The sequence below is a fragment of the Ranitomeya imitator genome, chromosome 4 (assembly GCF_032444005.1).
Source record: "Ranitomeya imitator isolate aRanImi1 chromosome 4, aRanImi1.pri, whole genome shotgun sequence".
NCBI classification, from domain to species: Eukaryota; Metazoa; Chordata; class Amphibia; order Anura; family Dendrobatidae; genus Ranitomeya; species Ranitomeya imitator.
This window is the reverse complement of record NC_091285.1, coordinates 704,591,597-704,616,200: the sequence shown is the minus strand read 5'-3', so window position 1 is coordinate 704,616,200 and position 24,604 is coordinate 704,591,597. Positions and strand designations below refer to the sequence as shown.

Genomic DNA, 24,604 nt, shown 5'->3' with positions numbered 1-24,604 from the left:
CAGCAGAAAATTTCCTGGAAAAGAAAGCACATGGTTTCAACACTGAGCAACCAGAACCTCTCTGTGACAAAACCGCCCCTGCTCCAATCTCAGAAGCATCAACCTCGACCTGGAACGGAAGAGAAACATCTGGTTGACACAACACAGGGGCACAGCAAAAACGACGCTTCAACTCCAGAAAAGCTTCCACGGCAGCAGAAGACCAATTAACCAAATCAGCACCCTACTTGGTCAAATCGGTCAATGGTCTGGCAATGCTAGAAAAATTACAGATGAAGCGACGATAAAAATTAGCAAAGCCCAGGAATTTCTGCAGACTTTTCAGAGATGTCGGCTGAGTCCAATCCTGGATGGCCTGGACCTTAACAGGATCCATCTCGATAGTAGAAGGGGAAAAGATGAACCCCAAAAATGAAACTTTCTGCACACCGAAGAGACACTTTGATCCCTTCACGAACAAGGAATTAGCACGCAGTACCTGGAAAACCATTCTGACTTGCTTCACATGAGACTCCCAATCATCTGAGAAGATCAAAATGTCATCCAAGTAAACAATCAGGAATTTATCCAGATACTCACGGAAAATGTCATGCATAAAAGACTGAAAAACAGATGGAGCATTGGCAAGTCCAAACGGCATCACCAGATACTCAAAATGACCCTCGGGCGTATTAAATGCCGTTTTCCATTCATCTCCCTGCCTGATTCTCACCAGATTATACGCACCACGAAGATCAATCTTAGTAAACCAACTAGCCCCCTTAATCCGAGCAAACAAGTCAGATATCAATGGCAAGGGATACTGAAACTTAACAGTGATCTTATTAAGAAGGCGGTAATCAATACACGGTCTTAGCGAACCATCCTTTTTGGCTACAAAAAAGAACCCTGCTCCCAATGGTGATGACGATGGGCGAATATGTCCCTTCTCCAGGGATTCCTTCACATAACTGCGCATAGCGGCGTGTTCAGGCACGGATAAATTAAATAATCGACCTTTAGGGAATTTACTACCAGGAATCAAATTGATAGCACAATCACAATCCCTATGCGGAGGTAGAGCATCAGACTTGGGCTCTTCAAATACATCCTGAAAGTCAGACAAGAACTCTGGGATGTCAGAAGGAATGGATGACGAAATAGACAAAAATGGAACATCACCATGTACTCCCTGACAACCCCAGCTGGTTACCGACATAGAGTTCCAATCTAATACTGGATTATGGGTTTGTAGCCATGGCAACCCCAACACGACCACATCATGCAGATTATGCAGTACCAGAAAGCGAATAACTTCCTGATGTGCAGGAGCCATGCACATGGTCAGCTGGGCCCAGTACTGAGGCTTATTCTTGGCCAAAGGTGTAGCATCAATTCCTCTCAACGGAATAGGACACCGCAAAGGCTCCAAGAAAAATCCACAACGTTTAGCATAATCCAAATCCATCAGATTCAGGGCAGCGCCTGAATCCACAAACGCCATAACAGAATACGATGACAAAGAGCATATCAAGGTAATGGACAGAAGGAATTTGGACTGTACAGTACCAATGACGGCAGAGCTATCGAACCGCCTAGTGCGCTTAGGACAATTAGAAATAGCATGAGTGGAATCACCACAGTAGAAACACAGCCTGTTCAGACGTCTGTGTTCTTGCCGTTCAACTTTAGTCATAGTCCTGTCGCATTGCATAGGCTCAGGTTTACTCTCAGACAATACCGCCAGATGGTGCACAGATTTACGCTCGCGCAAGCGACGACCGATCTGAATGGCCAAGGACATAGACTCATTCAAACCAGCAGGCATAGGAAAACCCACCATGACATCCTTAAGAGCTTCAGAGAGACCCTTTCTGAACCAAGCCGCCAGTGCAGATTCATTCCACAGAGTGAGTACTGACCACTTCCTAAATTTCTGACAATATACTTCTACATCATCCTGACCCTGGCATAAAGCCAGCAAATTTTTCTCAGCCTGATCCACTGAATTAGGCTCATCGTAAAGCAATCCAAGCGCCTGGAAAAACGCATCAACATTACTCAATGCAGGGTCTCCTGGCGCAAGAGAAAACGCCCAGTCCTGTGGGTCGCCGCGCAAAAAGGAAATAATAATCAAAACCTGTTGAATAGGATTACCAGAAGAATGAGGTTTCAAGGCCAGAAATAGCTTACAATTATTTTTGAAGCTCAGGAACTTAGTTCTGTCACCAAAAAACAAATCAGGAATAGGAATTCTTGGTTCTAGCATAGATTTCTGATCAATTGTATCTTGAATCTTTTGTACATTTATAACGAGATTATCCATTGAGGAGCACAGAGCCTGAATATCCATGTCCACAGCTGTGTCCTGAAGCACTCTAATGTCTCGGGGAAAAAAAAAAAAAAACTGAAGACAGAGCTGAGGAAAAAAAAAATAAATGATGTCAGGACTTCTTTTTTCCCTCTATTGAGAATCATTGGTTTGGCTCCTTGTACTGTTATGCTGTGCTATCAGGCAACACAGTGTGCAGTAATCAGCGCACATACAGTGATATGGCAATAACCCAAAAACAATAGAACAAGCTCTGAGACGTGGAATCTCTGCAGACTGCAATACCTGAACCTATCCTCACACAACTAAAAGCAGCAGTGGATTGCGCCTAACACTACCTATGCAACTCGGCACTGCCTAAAGAGCTGACTAGCCTGAAGATAGAAATACAAGCCTGACTTGCCTCAGAGAAATACCCCAAAGGAATAGGCAGCCCCCCACATATAATGACTGTTAGCAAGATGAAAAGACAAAACGTAGGAATGAAATAGATTCAGCAAAGTGAGGCCCGATATTCTAGACAGAGCGAGGATAGCAAAGAGAACTATGCAGTCTACAAAAAACCCTAAAGCAGAACCACGCAAAGGGGGCAAAAAGACCCACCGTGCCGAACTAACGGCACGGCGGTGCACCCTTTGCGTCTCAGAGCTTCCAGCAAAAGAGAATAGCACAGCTGGACAGAAAAAACGGAAACAAAAACAAAGTAACACTTATCTAGCAGAGCAGCAGGCCACAGGAAAGATGCAGTAGCTCAGATCCAACACTGGAACATTGACAAGGAGCAAGGAAGACAGACTCAGGTGGAGTTAAATAGCAAGGCAGCCAACGAGCTCACCAAAACACCTGAGGGAGGAAGCCCAGAGGCTGCAATACCACTTGTGACCACAGGAGTGAATTCAGCCACAGAATTCACAACAGCTCTCCAAACCAACATGGCGTCCCATCTTAATTCCAGTCAATTTTGCATTGAAAAGTCAAATGGCGCTCCTTCCCTTCCGAGCTCTGCTATGCGCCCAAAAAGTGGTTTACCCCTACATATGGGGTATCGTCGCACTCAGGACAAATTGCACAACAACTTTTGTGGTCTAATTTTTTCTCTTACCCTTGGGAAAATAAAAATTTGGGGGTGAAAATATCATTTTTGTGAAAAAATATGATTTTTTATTTTTACGGCTCTGCATTATAAACTTCTGTGAAGCACTTGGTGGGTCAAAGTGGTCACCACACATCTATATAAGTTCCTTAGGGTGTCTACTTTCCAAAATGGTGTCACTTGTTGGGGGTTTCAATGTTTAAGCACATGAGGGGCTCTCCAAACCCAACATGGCGTCCCATCTCAATTCCTGTCAATTTTGCATTGAAAAGTCAAATGGCGCTCCTTTCCTTCCGAGCTCTGCCATGCGCCCAAACAGTGGTTTACCCCCACATATGGGGTATTAGCATACTCAGGACAGATTGTACAACAACTTTTGGCATCCATTTTATCCTGTTACGCTTGGTAAAATAATAATAATAATTAATAATAATAATAATTTTTATTTATATAGCGCCAACATATTCCGCAGCGCTTTACAAATTATAGAGGGGACTTGCACAGACAATAGACATTACAGCGTAACAGAAATACAGTTCAAAACAGATACCAGGAGGAATGAGGGCCCTGCTCGCAAGCTTACAAACTATGAGGAAAAGGGGAGACACGAGAGGTGGATGGTAACAATTGCTATAGTTATTCGGGCCAGCCATAGTGTAAGGCTCGGGTGTTCTTGTAAAGCTGCATGAACCAGTTAACTGCCTAAGTATGTAACAGTACAGACACAGAGGGCTATTAACTGCATAAAGTGAATGAGAACATTCATTTTTTTTTTTTTTTTTTTTTTTTTTAAATAGGCCACACAGGGATCGTTACGTTAATGCATTGAGGCGGTAGGCCAGTCTGAACAAATGAGTTTTTAGGGCACGCTTAAAACTGTGGGGATTGGCGATTAATCATATTAACCTAGGTAGTGCATTCCAAAGAATCGGCGCAGCACGTGTAAAGTCTTGGAGATGGGAGTGGGAGGTTCTGATTATTGAGGATGCTAACCTGAGGTCATTAGCGGAGCGGAGGGCACGGGTAGGGTGGTAGACTGAGACCAGAGAGGAGATGTAGGGTGGGGCTGAGCAATGGAGTGCTTTGTGGATGAGGGTAGTAGTTTTGTACTGGATTCTGGAGTGGATGGGTAGCCAGTGTAATGACTGGCACAAGGTAGAGGCATCGGTGTAACGGTTGGTGAGGAATATGATCCTGGCTGCAGCATTCAGGACAGATTGGAGCGGGGAGAGTTTGGTAAGAGGGAGGCCGATTAGTAGAGAGTTACAATAGTCCAGACGAGAATAAATAAGTGAAACAGTAAGAGTTTTTGCAGAGTCGAAAGTAAGAAAAGGGCGAATTCTAGAAATGTTTTTGAGATGCAGATAAGAAGAGCGAGCCAGTGATCGGATGTGGGGGGTGAATGAAAGGTCAGAATCAAGGATGACCCCAAGGCAGCGGGCATGTTGCTTTGGAGTAATGGTGGAACCGCACACGGAGATGGCAATGTCAGGCAAAGGTAGGTTAGTAGAGGGAGAGAACACGAGGAGTTCAGTTTTTGACAGGTTTAGTTTCAGATAGAGGGAGGACATGATGTTAGAGACAGCGGTAAGACAATCACTGGTGTTTTCTAATAAGGCAGGCGAGATATCAGGAGCAGAAGTGTATAATTGGGTGTCGTCAGCATAGAGATGGTACTGGAAACCAAATCTACTGATTGTTTGTCCAATAGGGGCAGTATACAACGAGAAGAGGAGGGGGCCTAGGACTGATCCTTGAGGAACCCCAACATTAAGGGGAAGGTGAGAGGAGGAGGAACCAGCAAAACATACAGTGAAGGATCGGTCAGAGAGATAGGAGGAGAACCAAGAGAGAACGGTGTCCTTGAGGCCGATGGAGCGGAGCATAGTGAGGAGGAGCTGATGATCCACAGTATCGAATGCTGCAGAGAGATCCAAGAGAATTAGCATGGAGTAGTGACCATTAGATTTAGGTGTTAGTAGGTCATCAGAGACTTTAGTGAGGGCAGTTTCAGTAGAGTGTAAAGAGCGGAAGCCAGATTGAAGAGGGTCGAGAAGAGAGTTATCTGAGAGATAGCGGGTAAGACGGGAGTGGACCAGACGTTCGAGGAGTTTAGAGATGAAGGGAAGATTAGAGACAGGTCTATAATTAGCAGCACAGTTTTGATCGAGGGATGGTTTTTAAAGTAATGGATGTATGATGGCGTGCTTAAATGAGGAGGGAAAAATACCAGAAGTGAAGGAAAGGTTGAATATTTTTGTTAGGTGAGAGGTGACAGCCGGGGAAAGGGACTGGAGGAGATGTGACGGAATGGGGTCACTGGTGCAAGTGGTCGGGCAAGAAGATGCAAAGAGCTGAAATAAATTTTGTGTGAAAAAAAGTTAAATATTCATTTTAATTTAAACATTCCAAAAATTCCTGTGAAACCCCTGAAGGGTTAATAAACTGCTTGAATGTGGTTTTGAGCACCTTGAGGGGTGCAGTTTTTAGAATGGTGTCACACTTGGGTATTTTCTATCATATAGACCCCTCAAAATGACTTCAAATGAGATGTGGTCCCTAAAAAAAAAATGGTGTTGTAAAAATGAGAAATTGCTGGTCAACTTTTAACCCTGATAACTCCGTAACATAAAAAAATTTTGGTTCCAAAATTGTACTGATGTAAAGTAGACATGTGGGAAATGTTACTTATTAAGTATTTTGCATGACATATCTCTGTGATTTAAGGGCATAAAAATTTAAAGTTGGAAAATTGCGAAATTTTCAAAATTTTTGCCAAATTTCCATTTTTTTCACAAATAAACGCAAGTTATATCGAATACATTTTACCACTACCATGAAGTACAATATGTCACGAGAAAACAATGTCAGAATCACCAAGATCCGTTAAAGCGTTCCAGAGTTATAACCTCATAAAGGGACAGTGGTCAGAATTGTAAAAATTGGCCCGGTCATTAACGTGCAAACCACCCTCGGGGCTTAAGGGGTTAAAGCTGCCATAGAAGTCCTGTTGTAAATCTATATTCCAATAAAGAGTTTAAAAGTTGAAGGTCAATGTTCCCCTGGGTTCTGCTGTTTGGAGCACTGAGTACTAAGTCTATCTGAGGTACCCTTTTTGATAAGACGACTCCCGACAGATCCTCACTCTAGTAAAACAAATGATTTAGGAATGAAATGATCAACATATTTAGACTACACATATATAACTGTCATTTCAAGAATAGAACAGCCTATGTATAATGTATTTTATATTCTCTTGCTAACCTGTTTTTCTTTTTCCCTTAACTGTGAAACTTTCCAACTCCACAATGATGTCACTTATAGCTAAACTTTGTATCATATATTCTCAAAAATGAAATAATTGACATTGAAATAATTGTTAATTATTTTTCTGTATTTTTCCCCCAAAGACAAGAGCATTGGAGACTCGTAAGTCTGTAGTAGTAATATCTGCTGGGAGTTATTCTACACGGTACCTTGTCTTCTGATTCCACATAAATATCCGAGGAAGCATCAAGCAGCCTCTCTTGCCCCTGGACAAGGACCACGCTGCTGCCGGACGTTATCATTAAACCCTTAGAGAACTCAGGGGAATGGGAGAAATATTGATCTAAAAATGAATAACAGGAGCAAAGAAATATCTGGTGTTAGTATCTTAAATTAGATTATTTAGTACAAAAAATTACTCCTAAAAGTTGGAAAATGTAATAACTAAATGTATTGTTATAAGAAGACGATAGTTTTACATTCTTATGATTACAAGTGACACTCCGCCAATAGATGTAGTAATGTATCAAAATTCACAGTTACGGGGTTTATGTTCCTGAGACATATGGGAAATACAGCTTGTGTAAGTGAGAAGTTATCAGTACGGTAAGTTATTTGCACAGTTACATTTGTCAACATCTGTCAGTCTATTGGATCAGTTTCTCCATATAAATGACACAAAGTAGACTCACAGCTTTTTGTTCTAATCACAGGAAAACAATCTGACTGTGATCACAGAATTTTTTCTCTTAGGATTTCAAGTCAGTCAACGTTTAAGAATTTTACTGTTCTGTCTTCTCCTTGCGATTTACTGTGGGACGATATGTGGGAACCTCCTGATCATCACCCTGGTGTCCACCAGCAAGAACCTCCACACTCCAATGTACTTCTTCATCTCACAACTGTCCATCAGTGACATAATCCTACCCACAGACATTGTCCCCAACATGCTCCATATACTACTGAACAATGGTGGACACGTTACTTTTAATAACTGCATTTTTCAACTTTATGTTTTTAGTGCCTCAGAAGCTTTTGAATGTCTTCTTCTGACAGTGATGTCCTATGACAGATACGTGGCCATCTGTAATCCCCTACGTTATACCGCTATAATGACAGGTGGACATTGTATGATACTGACTGTCATCTGTTGGGTGTTTGGGTGGTTTATAGTTTTAATTGATGTCATGGAAACAGCAAGTCTTAATTTTTGTGAACATAATATCATTGACCATTTATTCTGTGACCTTGTTCCTTTGATAGAACTTTCCTGCTCTGACATCTTCATTGTTCACCTAGAGATTTATTTACTGAGCATTCCATTATTAATAATCCCAACCACAATCATTATAATGTCTTACGCCTATATAGTTTTAACAATCTTAAAGATCTCATCCAGCACCGGTAGACAGAAAGCCTTCTCCACCTGTAGCTCCCACCTCATTGTAGTCTCCATATATTACTGGACAATATTCATTGTCTATATAGTCCCAACAAAAGGCCGAACACTTACTACAAGTAAGATCCTCTCACTGCTATATACTGTGTTCACACCATTGATCAATCCTATTATATACAGTCTGAGAAATGCAGATATTAGAAAAGCCGTACAGAAAACTGTGGACTTTGCAAACTATTCAGTACATTGTATGCATTGGTGAATTTGTGCCTGAAGAGTGTTTCTACTCTACTTTTAAACCTACTTCACTTTCCTTTCGTCAGTGGCCTCTTATGCAGTCAAATCAGATAGCAAAGAAGAAAAAAAGCCAGCTCACCAAGTAGCCACCGCAGGAGCACGGAGCCCAACGCTGATCCACGCGGTCATCTCATGAAGAAAAGAAAAAATCGTTCCAGCTCCAAATAGTAAAATCCAAATTCCAACTTTATTAAGCCAATATAAAAACAACAGTGGACATATGCTCTACATGTGCATATCAGGACACGAGCGACGCGTTTCGATCCTGCACGGATCTTTATCAAAGCTTTGATAAAGATCTGTGCAGGATCGAAACGCGTCGCTCGTGTCCTGATATGCACATCAGTCAAATCAGATCTCATGTTCTGCACTGAGGAGGGGCAAAACCTCCAAACACTGTTTCAGCAAATGGAGTCTTTGGTTTGTCTTTTATCATAAGTCATGTGTAAAGGTTCATTATTGGGTCTATATTGACTTTTAATATTGCTCCTTCCAATAGATGTTATTAGAGTTCATACACTTCAAATTTATGTTAAGGACCTATAACTCTGCTCTTCACCTTGCCAAACAGACCTACTTCACCACCCTGATCTCCTCACTATCCTACAACTCCAAGAAACGTTTTGACACCTTTCACTCCCTCCTCAGGCCAAAAGCACATGCCCCTATCACAGACATTTGTGCTGATGACCTGGCCTCCCACTTTATAGAGAAAATAGACAATATCCATCAGGAAATCCGCTCCCAATCACCAAGTTCATTGACTCCCATCCCTCCCTGCATTTCCCCTGGCTCACTCTCCACATTCGATCCCATCACAGAAGAAGTCTCCAGGCTCCTCTCCTCTTCTCGTCTGACTACATGCACCACCGACCCCATTCCCTCACATCTCCTCCAGTCTCTCTCTCCAGTCAAAATAACTCACCTAACTACAATCTTTAATCTCTCCCTCTCCTCTGGCATTTTCCCCTCCTCCTTCAAACACTCTATCATTACTCCATTACTAAAGAAACCCACCCTCAACCCATCCTGCACAAACAACTACAGACCGGTCTCCAATCTCCCCTTCATCTCTAAACTCTTGGAGCGCCTGATATGCTCCCTCCTTACCTGTTACCTCTCCACTCACTCCCTCCTAGACCATTCACAGTCCGGTTTCCGCCCCCTACATTCGACAGAAACTGCACTCATCAAAGTGACCAATGACCTTCTGACAGCAAAACGTAATGGTGACCACTCTCTGCTCATTCTTCTCAACCTTTCTGCAGCTTTCGAGACGGTTGACCACCCTCTCCTACTCTCTAGTCTCCAGTCACTAGGCATTAAGGACACTGCTCTCTCCTGATTCTCCTCCTATCTTTCTGACCGCTCCTTCAGTGTTCTGTTGTCTGGCTCCACTTCATCTCCTCTTCCTCTCACTGTCGGGGTACCTCAGAGCTCAGTCCTTGGACCCCTTCTCTTCTCTCTCTACACGGCCCCAATTGGACAGACCATCAGCAGATTTGGCTTTCAGTACCATCTTTATGCTGATGACACACAACTATGCACATCATCCCCTGACCTTACCCCCGCTGTCCTACAGAACACCACTGACTGTCTGTCCGCAGTCTCCAACATCATGTCCGCTCTCTATCTGAAACTCAACCTCTCCAAAACTGAACTTCTTCTGCTCCCGCCTTCTACTAAACTCCCTAAATCTGACATTTCCCTCTCTGTGGGTGGCACCATAATAACACCCCAGCAGCAGGCGTGCTGTCTGGGTGTAATGTTTGACTCCGATCTCTCCTTCACCTCCCATATACAATCTCTTGCCCGCTGTTGCCGCTTACACCTAATGAACATCTCTAGAATCCGCCCTTTTCTCACCATGGAAACAACAAAAACCCTCACTGTCGCCCTGATCCACTCCCGTCTGGACTACTGCACCTCTCTATTAATTGGCCTCCCCCTCACTTGACTTTCCCCTCTCCAGTCCATCCTTAATGCAGCAGCCAGGGTCGTCCATCTGGCTAATCATTATTAGGACGCGTCTGCTCTTCGCCAGTCATTACACTGGCTACCCATTCATTACAGGATACAATTCAAAGTACTTGTTCTCACCCACAAAGCTCTCCACAGTGCGGCACCCCCTTACATCTCCTCCCTCATTTCTGTCTATCAGCCTAACAGACCTCTGTGCTCTGCACATGACTTTCGACTAACCTCTGCACTAATCCGTACCTCCCACTTCCGACTCCAAGACTTCTCCCGTGCTGCGCCAATCCTCTGGAATGCTCTACCCCAAGATATTAGGACCATCCACAATTTGCATAGTTTTAGGCGCTCGCTCAAAACATATTTGTTCAGAGCGGCCTATCATGTTCACTAATCAAAGTTATGTTATGTTTGTGTGTGTGTAGCCCATTCACTATCCCCATCTACCCCCCACCCCCTGAAGATGGCCGGACCCTCATTGTAAATACATCATTGTAAATACACACCTGTACTTTGTATCTCCCCCACCTCATTGTAGATTGTAAGGTCTCACGAGCAGGGTCGTCTTATTTCGATTTAATTATTATATTGTTAACGTTGTTACTTATGACTGTTGTGTTTGAAACTGTTAAACTGTAAAGCGCTGCGGAATATGTTGGCGCTATATAAATAAAGATTAATATTATTATTATATTATTATTATTATTAGAGTTGATGTCTTCTATAGACAATTCCCATCCTCCTACCTCTGTGATGCCAGTCTTCTAGCAGTGGTGATGAGTTGAAATATTCCTTCACTAACCATTGGTCTCAGTAAAGAACAAACCGTGTCTGCCAACCGTGGTATTCGCCTTATCAATTACGGCTACGGAATAACACATTTTTATTCCATGGTGTATGATGTTTAACTATATGTGCTTGTTGCTTTGATTATATCCATTTTTATTGCAATTTTCTATTTGTGACTGACAATTCAGTTTATCTAGCAGGCATTTGTACAATTGATGGGGATTAGTGTGGATGGTATCATATAGGACTAATTACCGCACATGTACACACTATGTAGCGCAGAGACATTTTTTCGTTTAATTTTAATCTCATTAGTAATACACCACCAGGGTTTTTTTTCCTTGTGCTGTTTTTTTCTATATGTCTTTGCATATGTATCCCTTTGCCTAGATGTCCTAGAGGTGTCCATAGTGCGGGTAACAATATCTAAATTCTTGAAATATTCCTTTTGTCTTACTATACTCTGTCATTTGGCAACAAATTATTTTGGATGATGATTTTCCTGCATTCCTTAGAAGACTTCCATTTAGTATCTTATATCTTATATTTTGCGCTTTACATTCAGATGAAATCTGCTTTATTCCCGACTCTATCTGAATTTCCAGGTTATGGTTTAGATTTCCAAGATCAGCGGTTTCAAAATTCTGATTCAAAATTTGTTTCATTCCTGTTTCATCCTTCTCTCCTTCAAAACCTACTATAACATCATCCAGATAAATCAGCACAGAAATTCATCTGCCTGTTTTTTTTGGAATTGGAATATTCAACACATCTTTTTTGTTAATACAGAATGGCAAAATTGTGTCCATGTTTAATTGGGCACCTGAGCGTTGCTGGTCCTGTTCCTTGTGTATTTATTCTGTTCCCATTTCTAAGATTATGTGAGAAGATGGGATTATTTCCTTGTTATTTAAGTGAAGCTCCAAAAATTGTTTTCTATCATCTATCATGTGACCAGGGATGAGTGGATTGATCCACAGAGGATCAACTTCAAGTTGAACTTCCGTAAATTTACAAGTCCCCAAGAATTTTAGCAATTTTCAGGTCCCCCAAAATTTTGGCAATTTACAATTTAATATGCGAGGATGGGAAGGTTCTGCTCCTTAATAGTCACTCACTGTGACTGGTAATTGATTTTTCTGAGAAATACTGGAGTAACAGCACCTTAATACCAGCCTTTTTCTTTATTCTTCATATATCGCAAAAAATTGTAAACAGGTTGTGTAATACACCTCTGTCCTAATTTTTATTGTTAAACAGATTAAATGAAACCCCTAATCATTATCTATATATTTTGCATTGCTTCGTATGTAAAAATACAACCTATAAAAATGCAAAATTAATTAGCTCAATCGGTAAACACCATAATGGAAAAATAAAACTGCTAAAATTGGATTTTTTTCTTTTTTGATTAAAATGCAATAATAGGCAGTCAAAATTTGGTGGCAGTCAAAATGTGGTATTTAGCCCAATATGGCATAGATAATTAGGTCCGATTGCCCAACATTAAAAAAAAAAATCCTTACACAACACGACTCCATTAACCGAAAAATTAAAACTAGGAATTAGAAAAGACAAATTTTTTTTGTTTGCAAATTTATTTGTTTTCACCAATTAAAAAAAAAGGATCCAAATTTGGTATCGCCATAATCACACTAACTTGGAGTCAGACGTTCTCAAATAATTTTTTTCAAACAATATAAAAACAACACCCAAAATGATCATTTCTGAATGGTATTTGTATTTCCCAGTTTCAGCCCAGTTGAATCTGTTTCTTCTGTTTTCCAGTAAATGTAATGATTGGGCGCCATTCAATACTCATCATAAAACAAGCCTTCATATGTCTATATCAATGGAAAAACAAAAAAAGTTATGGCTTTTGGAAGAGGGAAGAAAAAGCAAAGGCGTAAAAACTAAACATTTCCTGGTCAGGAAGGGGGTAATCCATATTTGATAAAATTCATGTCACATAAAAGTAGAATATTGGATCATGGTGGAGGCTCCAATCTCTAGAAAATTATGAAGAATAGAATAAGATCGCCAAGTCCCTGAGGATTTCAATAATACCGGCAGCTAGATCTAGATCCTCTCATTTATTAGGAAGGTGGGAATAAGAGTCTAACGCCTGCTTAATCAGATTCATGCACTTACTTCTTTTACTGTACCTAATATTAAATTAAATGGTCTGATTGAACAAGATTTGAAATTTAAGACCAAAGTAGACTTTAATCAATGAGAGTTAAATGTACTAATTGTGATTAAGCCATTTCATCAGTCTTGTAAATGGGTAATCTCAAGTTATTAAGTTGCTTGAACTATTTAAAAGCATTAACATAAGCAATTTTGCAATTGATTTGCTTTTTCCACTTACTGTCTTTCTCCCACAATGACATCTTATTCTTTTATAGTTTACGGCTGATTTCTATGCATCTTGGCCACCAATTTTTGGTTGAGTGCAAAGTAGTTATAATTGAGTAGAGGAGTTAACTCTTATCATTTCTTTCACATCTCTTCAGTCCATTAATTTGTTGACCGCAATTAGCTGCTCATTTTTCTCCCTTTCCTTCTCAGCTCCTAATCAGGTCCAAATGATCTCAGTTCACTCCAGACCTCATCATCGTGACACTCACTGCCCCATTATCAAGTGCTCTGTTATTTCTAGATGCAAATATAATGATAACAATGTGAACTCCAGAACAAACCACTGATAGATGAAGGTGTGAAAACATGACTTGTGCCAACCTTCATGGTCCTACTAATATTACCGCTTTGCCTATCACCAGAACTGTTAGCGAATGTGCACACGATCCAGAAGTAGCAGCTCTTTGGACGCAGCACATGTTCTGTCTTTTGAACTCAGGTGAATCCGCATCTGTTAACTGAATCTGTGAGGATTCACCACGTTAAATACATTCTATGGGTGAAAGTCCTCTTGCGGAGACTAGCATCTCCGCAAGAGAAATTGACATGCTGCGGTGTTGTGAATTCTGTGGTCAAGCTCCCTCCTGTGGTCATGAGTGGTACTTCGGCTGGTTCTGTCTATGAGCTTCCTCTGGTGGATGTGAGTGGGGCTGCGGCTTCTGAGTTTCCTTCCTCAGGTGACGAGGTTAAGTCGTTAGGTGCTGCTCTATTTAACTCCACCTAGTTCTTTGTTCCTGGCCTCCAGTCAATGTTCCAGTATTGGTCTTGCTATCTCCTGGATCGTTCTTGTGGCCTGTCTGCCCTGTATAAGCTAAGTTTTGCTTATGTTACTTTTGTTTGCTATATTTTCTGTCCAGCTTGCTATATTGGTTTTTCTTGCTTGCTGGAAGCTCTGAGACGCAGAGGGAGCACCTCCATACCGTTAGTCGGTGCGGAGGGTCTTTTTGCCCCCCTCTGCGTGGTTGTTTGTAGGTTTTTGTGCTGACCGCAAAGCTATCTTTCCTATCCTCGGTCTATTCAGTAAGTCGGGCCTCACTTTGCTAAAATCTATTTCATCTCTGTGTTTGTATTTTCATCTTACTCACAGTCATTATATGTGGGGGGCTGCCTTTTCCTTTGGGGAATTTCTCTGAGGCAAGGTAGGCTTATTTTTCTATCTTCAGGGCTAGCTAGTTTCTCAGGCTGTGCCGAGGCGCCTAGGTTTGGTCAGGAGCGCTCCACGGCTACCTTTAGTGTGGTATGATAGGATTAGGGATTGCGGTCAGCAGAGTTCCACGTCTCAGAGCTCGTCCTATGTTAGTAACTAACAGGTCACTTGTGTGCTCTTAACCACTAGGTCCATTGTGGTTCTGAATCACCTGTTCATAACACTACGGATTGGAAAGGCGCTGAAGGTCAGTCTCCGCGGGTGAGCCGTGAGCATCTGTGGACGTGTAGTGGGCATGGGATTTCTCAAAATCCCATCCACTATTCTGTAACATCTGGCCCCTGAGGGTTGGATGCTGAACAAGTATGCAACGTCCAAGCCGCAGCGATTACCGACTGTCTGCACATACCCGCGTTCAAAGAGACTTCAGAATTAAAGAAGGAAGATAAAAATGGTGTAGAAGTGGCACTTATAACATTATAATTATTTTCATTTAATGTATTTTGTGGAAAAATTGTGAAAAATTGTGAAATCCCCTCCTTAGCATGCTGAGTGAAGTGATTTACCAGTGAAGGAAAGATATGGGCTTTATTTGTGGAATCGGAAGTCTACAACGGAAAAAATTAATCACCTTATTCGGACTTACATATTGAAAGAGCCGAAATGAAGAAATCCAGAATAAAATAAAAATATGCAATGCTTTATTAATAAATAATTTACATAGTAACATAGTAACATAGTTAGTAAGGCCGAAAAAAGACATTTGTCCATCTAGTTCAGCCTATATTCCATCATAATAAATCCCCAGATCTACGTCCGTCTACAGAACCTAATAATTGTATGATACAATATTGTTCTGCTTCAGGAAGACATCCAGGCCTCTCTTGAACCCCTCGACTGAGTTCGCCATCACCACCTCCTCAGGCAAGCAATTCCAGATTCTCACTGCCCTAACAGTAAAGAATCCTCTTCTATGTTGGTGGAAAAACCTTCTCTCCTCCAGACGCAAAGAATGCCCCCTTGTGCCCGTCACCTTCCTTGGTATAAACAGATCCTCAGCGAGATATTTGTATTGTCCCCTTATATACTTATACATGGTTATTAGATCGCCCCTCAGTCGTCTTTTTTCTAGACTAAATAATCCTAATTTCGCTAATCTATCTGGGTATTGTAGTTCTCCCATCCCCTTTATTAATTTTGTTGCCCTCCTTTGTACTCTCTCTAGTTCTATTATATCCTTCCTGAGCACCGGTGCCCAAAACTGGACACAGTACTCCATGTGCGGTCTAACTAGGGATTTGTACAGAGGCAGTATAATGCTCTCATCATGTGTATCCAGACCTCTTTTAATGCACCCCATGATCCTGTTTGCCTTGGCAGCTGCTGCCTGGCACTGGCTGCTCCAGGTAAGTTTATCATTAACTAGGATCCCCAAGTCCTTCTCCCTGTCAGATTTACCCAGTGGTTTCCCGTTCAGTGTGTAATGGTGATATTGATTCCTTCTTCCCATGTGTATAACCTTACATTTATCATTGTTAAACCTCATCTGCCACCTTTCAGCCCAAGTTTCCAACTTATCCAGATCCATCTGTAGCAGAATACTATCTTCTCTTGTATTAACTGCTTTACATAGTTTTGTATCATCTGCAAATATCGATATTTTACTGTGTAAACCTTCTACCAGATCATTAATGAATATGTTGAAGAGAACAGGTCCCAATACTGACCCCTGCGGTACCCCACTGGTCACAGCGACCCAGTTAGAGACTATACCATTTATAACCACCCTCTGCTTTCTATCACTAAGCCAGTTACTAACCCATTTACACACATTTTCCCCCAGACCAAGCATTCTCATTTTGTGTACCAACCTCTTGTGCGGCACGGTATCAAACGCTTTGGAAAAATCGAGATATACCACGTCCAATGACTCACCGTGGTCCAGCCTATAGCTTACCTCTTCATAAAAACTGATTAGATTGGTTTGACAGGAGCGATTTCTCATAAACCCATGCTGATATGGAGTTAAACAGTTATTCTCATTGAGATAATCCAGAATAACATCCCTCAGAAACCCTTCAAATATTTTACCAACAATAGAGGTTAGACTTACTGGCCTATAATTTCCAGGTTCACTTTTAGAGCCCTTTTTGAATATTGGCACCACATTTGCTATGCGCCAATCCTGCGGAACAGACCCTGTCGCTATAGAGTCCCTAAAAATAAGAAATAATGGTTTATCTATTACATTACTTAGTTCTCTTAGTACTCGTGGGTATATGCCATCCGGACCCGGAGATTTATCTATTTTAATCTTATTTAGCCGGTTTCGCACCTCTTCTTGGGTTAGATTGGTGACCCTTAATATAGGGTTTTCATTGTTTCTTGGGATTTCACCTAGCATTTCATTTTCCACCGTGAATACCGTGGAGAAGAAGGTGTTTAATATGTTAGCTTTTTCCTCGTCATCAACAACCATTCTTTCCTCACTATTTTTTAAGGGGCCTACATTTTCAGTTTTTATTCTTTTACTATTGATATAGTTGAAGAACAGTTTGGGATTAGTTTTACTCTCCTTAGCAATGTGCTTCTCTGTTTCCTTTTTGGCAGCTTTAATTAGTTTTTTAGATAAAGTATTTTTCTCCCTATAGTTTTTTAGAGCTTCAATGGTGCCATCCTGCTTTAGTAGTGCAAATGCTTTCTTTTTACTGTTAATTGCCTGTCTTACTTCTTTGTTTAGCCACATTGGGTTTTTCCTATTTCTAGTCCTTTTATTCCCACAAGGTATAAACCGCTTACACTGCCTATTTAGGATGTTCTTAAACATTTTCCATTTATTATCTGTATTCTTATTTCTGAGGATATTGTCCCAGTCTACCAGATTAAGGGCATCTCTAAGCTGGTCAAACTTTGCCTTCCTAAAGTTCAGTGTTTTTGTGACTCCCTGACAAGTCCCCCTAGTGAAAGACAGGTGAAACTGTACAATATTGTGGTCGCTATTTCCTAGATGCCCAACCACCTGCAGATTTGTTATTCTGTCAGGTCTATTAGATAGTATTAGGTCTAAAAGTGCTGCTCCTCTGGTTGGATTCTGCACCAATTGTGAAAGATAATTTTTCTTGGTTATTAGCAGAAACCTGTTGCCTTTATGGGTTTCACAGGTTTCTGTTTCCCAGTTAATATCCGGGTAGTTAAAGTCCCCCATAACCAGGACCTCATTATGGGTTGCAGCTTCATCTATCTGCTTTAGAAGTAGACTTTCCATGGGTTCTGTTATATTTGGGGGTTTGTAACAGACCCCAATGAGAATTTTGTTACCATTTTTCCCTCCATGAATTTCGACCATTATGGACTCGACATCCTCATTTCCTTCGCTAATATCCTCCCTTAAAGTGGACTTTAGACAAGACTTTACATAGAGACAAACCCCTCCTCCTCTCCGATTTTTACGATCCTTTCTAAACAGACTGTAACCCTGTAAGTTAACAGCCCAGCCATAGCTTTCATCTAACCATGTCTCGGTTATTCCCACTATGTCAAAGTTACCTGTAGATATTTCTGCTTCTAGTTCTTCCATCTTGTTTGTCAGGCTTCTGGCGTTTGCGAGCATGCAGTTTAGAGGATTTTGTTTTGTTCCAATCTCCTCGCTGTGGATTGTTTTAGAAATGTTCTTACCTCCCTTCTGAGTATGTTTTCCTGGATCTTCTTTGTTCAAGTCTAATGTTTTTCTTCCCGTCCCCTCTTCTTCTAGTTTAACGCCCTCCTGATGAGTGTAGCGAGTCTTCTGGCGAATGTGTGTTTCCCAGGTTTGTTGAGGTGTAGTCCGTCTCTGGCAAGGAGTCCATCGTACAAGTAATTCACACCGTGGTCCAGGAATCCGAATCCTTGTTGTCTGCACCATCGTCTTAGCCAGTTGTTTGCATCAAGGATCCTGTTCCATCTCCTGGTGCCATGCCCGTCTACTGGAAGGATAGAAGAAAAAACTACCTGTGCATCCAGTTCCTTTACTTTCTTCCCCAACTCTTCAAAGTCTTTGCAGATTGTCGGTAGGTCCTTGCTTGCCGTGTCATTGGTGCCAACATGTATCAGAAGAAATGGGTGGACGTCCTTGGAGTTGAAGAGCTTTGGTATCCTATCGGTCACATCCTTGATCATCGCACCTGGAAGGCAGCATACTTCTCTTGCAGTTATGTCCGGTCTGCAGATGGCTGCTTCTGTGCCTCTCAGTAGTGAGTCTCCCACCACCACCACTCTTCGTTGCTTCTTGGCTGTACTTTTTGCTGTCACTTGTTGCTGTGTGCCCTTTTCTTTTTTGCTTGCTGGTATTGCTTCATCCTTAGGTGTGCCATCTTCATCCTCTACAAAGATTTGATATCGGTTCTTCAGTTGTGTGGTTGGTGATTTCTCCATGGTCTTCTTGCTTCTTTTGGTCACATGCTTCCACTCATCTGCTTTTGGAGGTTCTCTGACACTTTTTTCACCTTCTGTGACCAGTAGAGATGCTTCTGTTCTGTCTAGAAAGTCTTCATTCTCTTTGATGAGTTTCAAAGTTGCTATTCTTTCTTCCAGACCCCGCACCTTTTCTTCTAAAAGGGCCACTAGTCTACACTTCTGACAGGTGAAATTTAATTCTTCTTCTGGTCGATCTGTGAACATGTAGCACATGCTGCAGCTCACCATGTAGGTTGTCACATCTGCCATGTTGCTCCTAGATCCTGCTGACTTGCTGTGTGTTTTCCTTCTTGTGTAATCTACTCAGCCAAGCTCTCTTGCATTAATGTCCTACAGGCAAAAATTAGCCTCCTCAAGCTTGAATCCCTGGTTTGGTGATTCTTTCCAAGCAGCTGGTCCCGGCTGTACCCAACGATCTTCTAGCTTAGGGAGACTCTTCGCTTTTCCCAGAAGGCACCTGGAATATGCAAATTAGCCTCCTCAAGCTTGAATCCCTGGTTTGGTGATTCTTTCCAAGCAGCTGGTCCCGGCTGTACCCAACGATCTTCTAGCTTAGGGAGACTCTTCGCTTTTCCCAGAAGGCACCTGGAATATGCAAATTAGCCTCCTCAAGCTTGAATCCCTGGTTTGGTGATTCTTTCCAAGCAGCTGGTCCCGGCTGTACCCAACGATCTTCTAGCTTAGGGAGACTCTTCGCTTTTCCCAGAAGGCACCTGGAATATGCAAATTAGCCTCCTCAAGCTTGAAACCCTGGTTTGGTGATTCTTTCCAAGCAGCTGGTCCCGGCTGTACCCAACGATCTTCTAGCTTAGGGAGACTCTTCGCTTTTCCCAGAAGGCACCTGGAATATGCAAATTAGCCTCCTCAAGCTTGAATCCCTGGTTTGGTGATTCTTTCCAAGCAGCTGGTCCCGGCTGTACCCAACGATCTTCTAGCTTAGGGAGACTCTTCGCTTTTCCCAGAAGGCACCTGGAATATGCAAATTAGCCTCCTCAAGCTTGAATCCCTGGTTTGGTGATTCTTTCCAAGCAGCTGGTCCCGGCTGTACCCAACGATCTTCTAGCTTAGGGAGACTCTTCGCTTTTCCCAGAAGGCACCTGGAATATGCAAATTAGCCTCCTCAAGCTTGAATCCCTGGTTTAAAAAATTACAACAATGCAGTATAATACAAAAGTGCCCTATCCAAACGTGGGACGCTGATTAACTATATTCGGTTTTAAAGACCCATATCAAGATCAAGTATATTTCATATGGTAAGTATAGGGCGCTTTTGTATTATACTGCATTGTTGCACTTTTTTAAATTATTTATTAATAAAGCATTGTATAATTTTATTTTATTCTGGATCTCTTCATTTCAGCTATTTCCATATGTAAGTCCGAATAAGATGATTATGTATTGTGAAGTGCCAGTTGTATGGTCTGGACATTGGTGAAACAATTGAAAAAATAACTTGTCATGGAGGCAGAGAAGGACTAATCTAGTTAACTGCACAGTTCAGTGCTATTAGAGGAGCACAAAAGAGGCCTTTAAGTCTAATTTTAATTTACAACCATAGAATTGTTTTTCCAAGTTTTAAGATGTAGAAAAGCAGCGTAGGACAATGATTTTGAAGCTTATTGTGAGGACTGGCGGACCGCACCGAGTTAATATGGATGTTATAATTGGTGCGTTCGCAGCCTGGGGTCCACCATGCAGGAGACAACCTGCTGCTAGAAAATGACGGCACTATATGGCAGTATAAGTGAACTCAGTTACTTCACTGAGTCACACAGAAAAGAACACACTGTGCCCTGTTAGTATTACAGGGGAACACAACTGACTGCTGAGCTGAAGGCAGTCAGTGGTCACGCACACAGAGAAGCACACAAAAACTCCCCACCAGAGGTGCAGGTATTCTAGGGGCTTATTTCAGCCAGATCCCTGAATACAATCATACAGGTGCGACCACAATTAGTAAGCTCATAACATGAAGTGATACTAGCGCATGGCCTTGGGGCCAAGCAAACCTTTTATAGCTGCAGCAGCTATAGGACCTTCCTAGAGGACCAATGGAAGCTGCTACAATACCAGAGCAACTTCAGGACTTTCCTAGAGGACCAATGGGAGCTGCAGCAGTACCAGAGCAACTTCAGGACCTTCCTAGAGGACCAATAGGAGCTGCAGCAATACCTGAGCATGTGACCCCTAACCTCCAATGAGAGATCTTATCTTGGGCATGCTCAGAAGGGAAAAAGCAGGACTTAGACCCAAAGACGTCTGCTCACCACTGACCAGTACTGGCTACAATGGCTGAGCCTTGGAAAGCAGCAGAAACTATCCGCACAGTATCAGGCTGAGTCAGACGCTGGGACTGACGTCTCCGCTGAGCAGGCTCCACTGCAGCTGGAGAGGAATGAGAGACCGCAGAGGAGATGGCTCGAGATTCCCCCTGTGCAGAGGCGGGAAGTTGACCCCTAACACTTATTTAGGTGTCAGGACTCTGGATTCCCAGTTTCATCTGTGGTACTTTTTGCCCTTTTCCAAGAAGGCGTCTGCTGCCTCACTTCTGCTCATGTGATCCACCTTCCCTGTCTTTATATCCCTGGTTCCCCTCCCAGCCCTTGCTTGTGTATTCTGCTAGAATTCCTGGATTGTGCTGCAAGACAGTTTTCAGATACTCTGGCTCTGCCTTTTCAGCAAACCTTCCCAACTCGCAGTGGTGCTCGTGCTGCAAGCTGTTTTGCCTGTTACTCTGCATTCTTCTCCTGCCTGATGGGAAACGTAAGCTCAGCCTACTACAGTTCATCTTGTTTGGTATCCAGTGACAGTTTATTTGATTGTTTCTGGACTCGTAGCTCTGCACTGCTTCCGGACTCTTTTTCTAGTTACTGTCAGCCCTGGTATGAACTGTGTCTTATGATCTGCATTTTCCCAGTGAGTGCTATGCCCATAAGACTTGCCTGCAGCAGAGCGGCGAATGAACTACTCCTAAGAAGCACCCTGTTTGCTGCTCTCTTGAAGTGTTGTGCACGTGATGCACCCATGTTTGTGCATATAAATACTGACTCTGCCTGCAGCACAGCTGCAAATGTACATCTGCTGTTATCACCTTATTTGCTGTATTTTTTTAACTTGCTCACGCCTTACACCTGTGTTTATTTCTGAATAATACAGACTTTACCCTGGTTCAGCTGCCTTATTTGTCTCAAGCCAAGAGATTCCTGAGTGTTCCTTTATATATTAGGGAAACAAGGTTTATCCAACTGTGTAGAAGAAGGCAACGCATGACAGATACATAAGTATTTCCATTATTATTATTCAGAACCTGAATCTGGGTTTGACTATCTAAGCTCATCTAAGGGGAGCTGCAACTGTAAAAAAAGATGATCAAAGTTTTTGGAAATTTGATTTTTCAGGCTTTGCAACATTTTCTTAAGAAACTTTATTTGTAGAGAAAAAAGCTGCACAAATCATAATATTAAAGAGCTTCTAATTGCCTAGAAAATATGTTTAGCACTATGAGCAATATGAACAATGCAGAGACTATAAGAAGACTAAAGACTAAACACAATACTCAAGCAGAGAGTGAGAGTTCCATATGGCTTTAAGTACACCTAAAAAGGGAAACAAGACGACTTCAACAGGTTCCACCTTGTCCATCTTAAGCAAGGTTCATTGCAGAAACACAACAGCAGACTCCAGTGTCAAGGAGTGGAAATGCAGCAATATTTGTCAGCAATTATGCCACTCTCGCATCAGTTATTGACACGGTTGCCCCTCTCGTCCATGGCAGAGTGCGATGTATCAATAGACAACCTTGGCACAATATCATCTCTAAAAAGCTCTGGCAAGTGTCCAGGGTTGCAGAGCGGCGTTGGAAGAAAACACACTTGCAAGATGACTTCACTGTATTCAAACAAGCAACACTCGCTTTTAAATCTGCTCTCACCTCTTCTAAACAGGCCTACTTCACAACCCTTATATCTTCCCTATCCTACAACCCCAAACAGTTATCAAAAAACTTTTAACTCCCTCCTCAGCCCCCCACTGCCCCCTCCAACCTCCCTCATCTCTGTTGGCGACTTTGCCACACACTTTAAAAATAAGAACGACCAGACAAGGCAAGTCTTCATTGTTCAATCACAACAACCCCTTTGTATACCAGACCAATGCCCAAACCCCATAACCTCCCTATCCATCATCACTGAAGGGGGGCTTAATTGTCTCCTCTCCAAATCGCACCTCACCACCTGTGCGCTCGACCCCATCCCATCCCACCTCCTCCCCAACCTCACCACCACACTTATCCCATCTCTATCCCACCTCTTCAACCTATCACTAACTTCTGGCACCTTCCCTTCTGCTTTCAAACATGCCACAATCACGCCTAACCTTAAAAAACCAACCCTCGATCCAACTGCTATGTCCAGCTATCGCCCAATATCGCTGCTCCCATTCGCTTCCAAACTCCTGGAGCAGCACGTCCACGCTGAACTTTCCTCCCACCTCTCATCTAACTTGCTCTTTGACAATCAACAATCTGGTTTCCGCCCCCATCACTCAACTGAGACAGCCCTGCCCAAAATCACTAACGACCTACTTACCGCGAAAGCTAATGGACAATACTCTGTACTCCTCCTTCTAGACCTGCCCTCTGCTTTCGACACAGTTGACCACTTCTTCCTACTACAGATCCTCTCCTTCTTTGGCATCAAAGACCTCGCCCTATCCTGCATCTCCTCATACCTTTCCAACTGCACATTCAGCGTCTCCCACTCCCATACTACCTCCTCAGCTCACCATTTCTCTGTTGGAGTCCCCCAAGGATCTGTTCTAGGACCCCTACTCTTCTCAATCTATACACTTGGCTTGGGACAACTCAAAAAGTCCCATGGATTCCAGTACCACCTCTATGCTGATGACACTCAGATTTAACTCTCTGGCCCAGATGTCACCGCTCTGCTGTCCAGAATCCCAGAGTGCCTATCAGCCATATCCTCCTTCTTCTCCTCTCGCTTCCTCAAGCTCAATGTGGACAAATCTGAACTCATCATCTTTCCTCCATCTCATAGATCTTCCTTACCTGACCTATCTATCACAATCAATGACATCATGCTTTCCCCCGTGCCGGAAGTCCGCTGCCTTGGGGTAACCTTTGACTCTGCCCTGTCCTTCAAATCGCACATCCAAGCTCTTTCCACCTCCTGTCGCCTCCAGCTCAAAAATATCTCCAGAATCTGTCCTTTCCTCAACTGTCAATCTACTGAAATGCTTGTGCATGCCCTCATCATCTCCCACCTTGACTACTGCAACATCCTTTTCTGCGGCCTCCCTGCTAACACCCTTACACCTCTCCAGTCCATCCTTAACTCTGCTGCCCGACTAATTCATCTCTCTCCTCGCTACTCGTCCGCTTCCCCCTCTGCAAATCTCTTCACTGGCTCCTATTCCCTCAGCGTATCCACTGACCTA

At 42.5% G+C, this 24,604-nt stretch overlaps 1 protein-coding gene across 1 annotated transcript; it reads left to right on the top strand.

Moving 5' to 3' along the window:
- The first annotated feature begins 7,236 nt into the window (after positions 1 to 7,236).
- On the top strand, positions 7,237 to 8,453 carry LOC138674808 (olfactory receptor 1500-like). The gene is made up of 3 exons (XM_069762624.1): positions 7,237 to 7,272; positions 7,385 to 8,311; positions 8,394 to 8,453. The coding sequence occupies exons 1-3, from the start codon at positions 7,237 to 7,239 to the stop codon at positions 8,451 to 8,453; spliced, it is 1,023 nt and encodes a 340-aa protein (XP_069618725.1).
- Positions 8,454 to 24,604: the final 16,151 nt, after the last annotated feature.

Excerpts from the sequence above, each read along its gene's own strand:
- LOC138674808 (XM_069762624.1), top strand. The coding sequence starts at position 7,237 with ATGGGAAATACAGCTTGTGTAAGTGAGAAGTTATCA. Across the intron at positions 7,273-7,384 it reads GTGTAAGTGAGAAGTTATCA|GAAAACAATCTGACTGTGAT; the intron begins GTACGGTAAGTT and ends TTCTAATCACAG. Across the intron at positions 8,312-8,393 it reads TGGACTTTGCAAACTATTCA|TGGCCTCTTATGCAGTCAAA; the intron begins GTACATTGTATG and ends TCCTTTCGTCAG.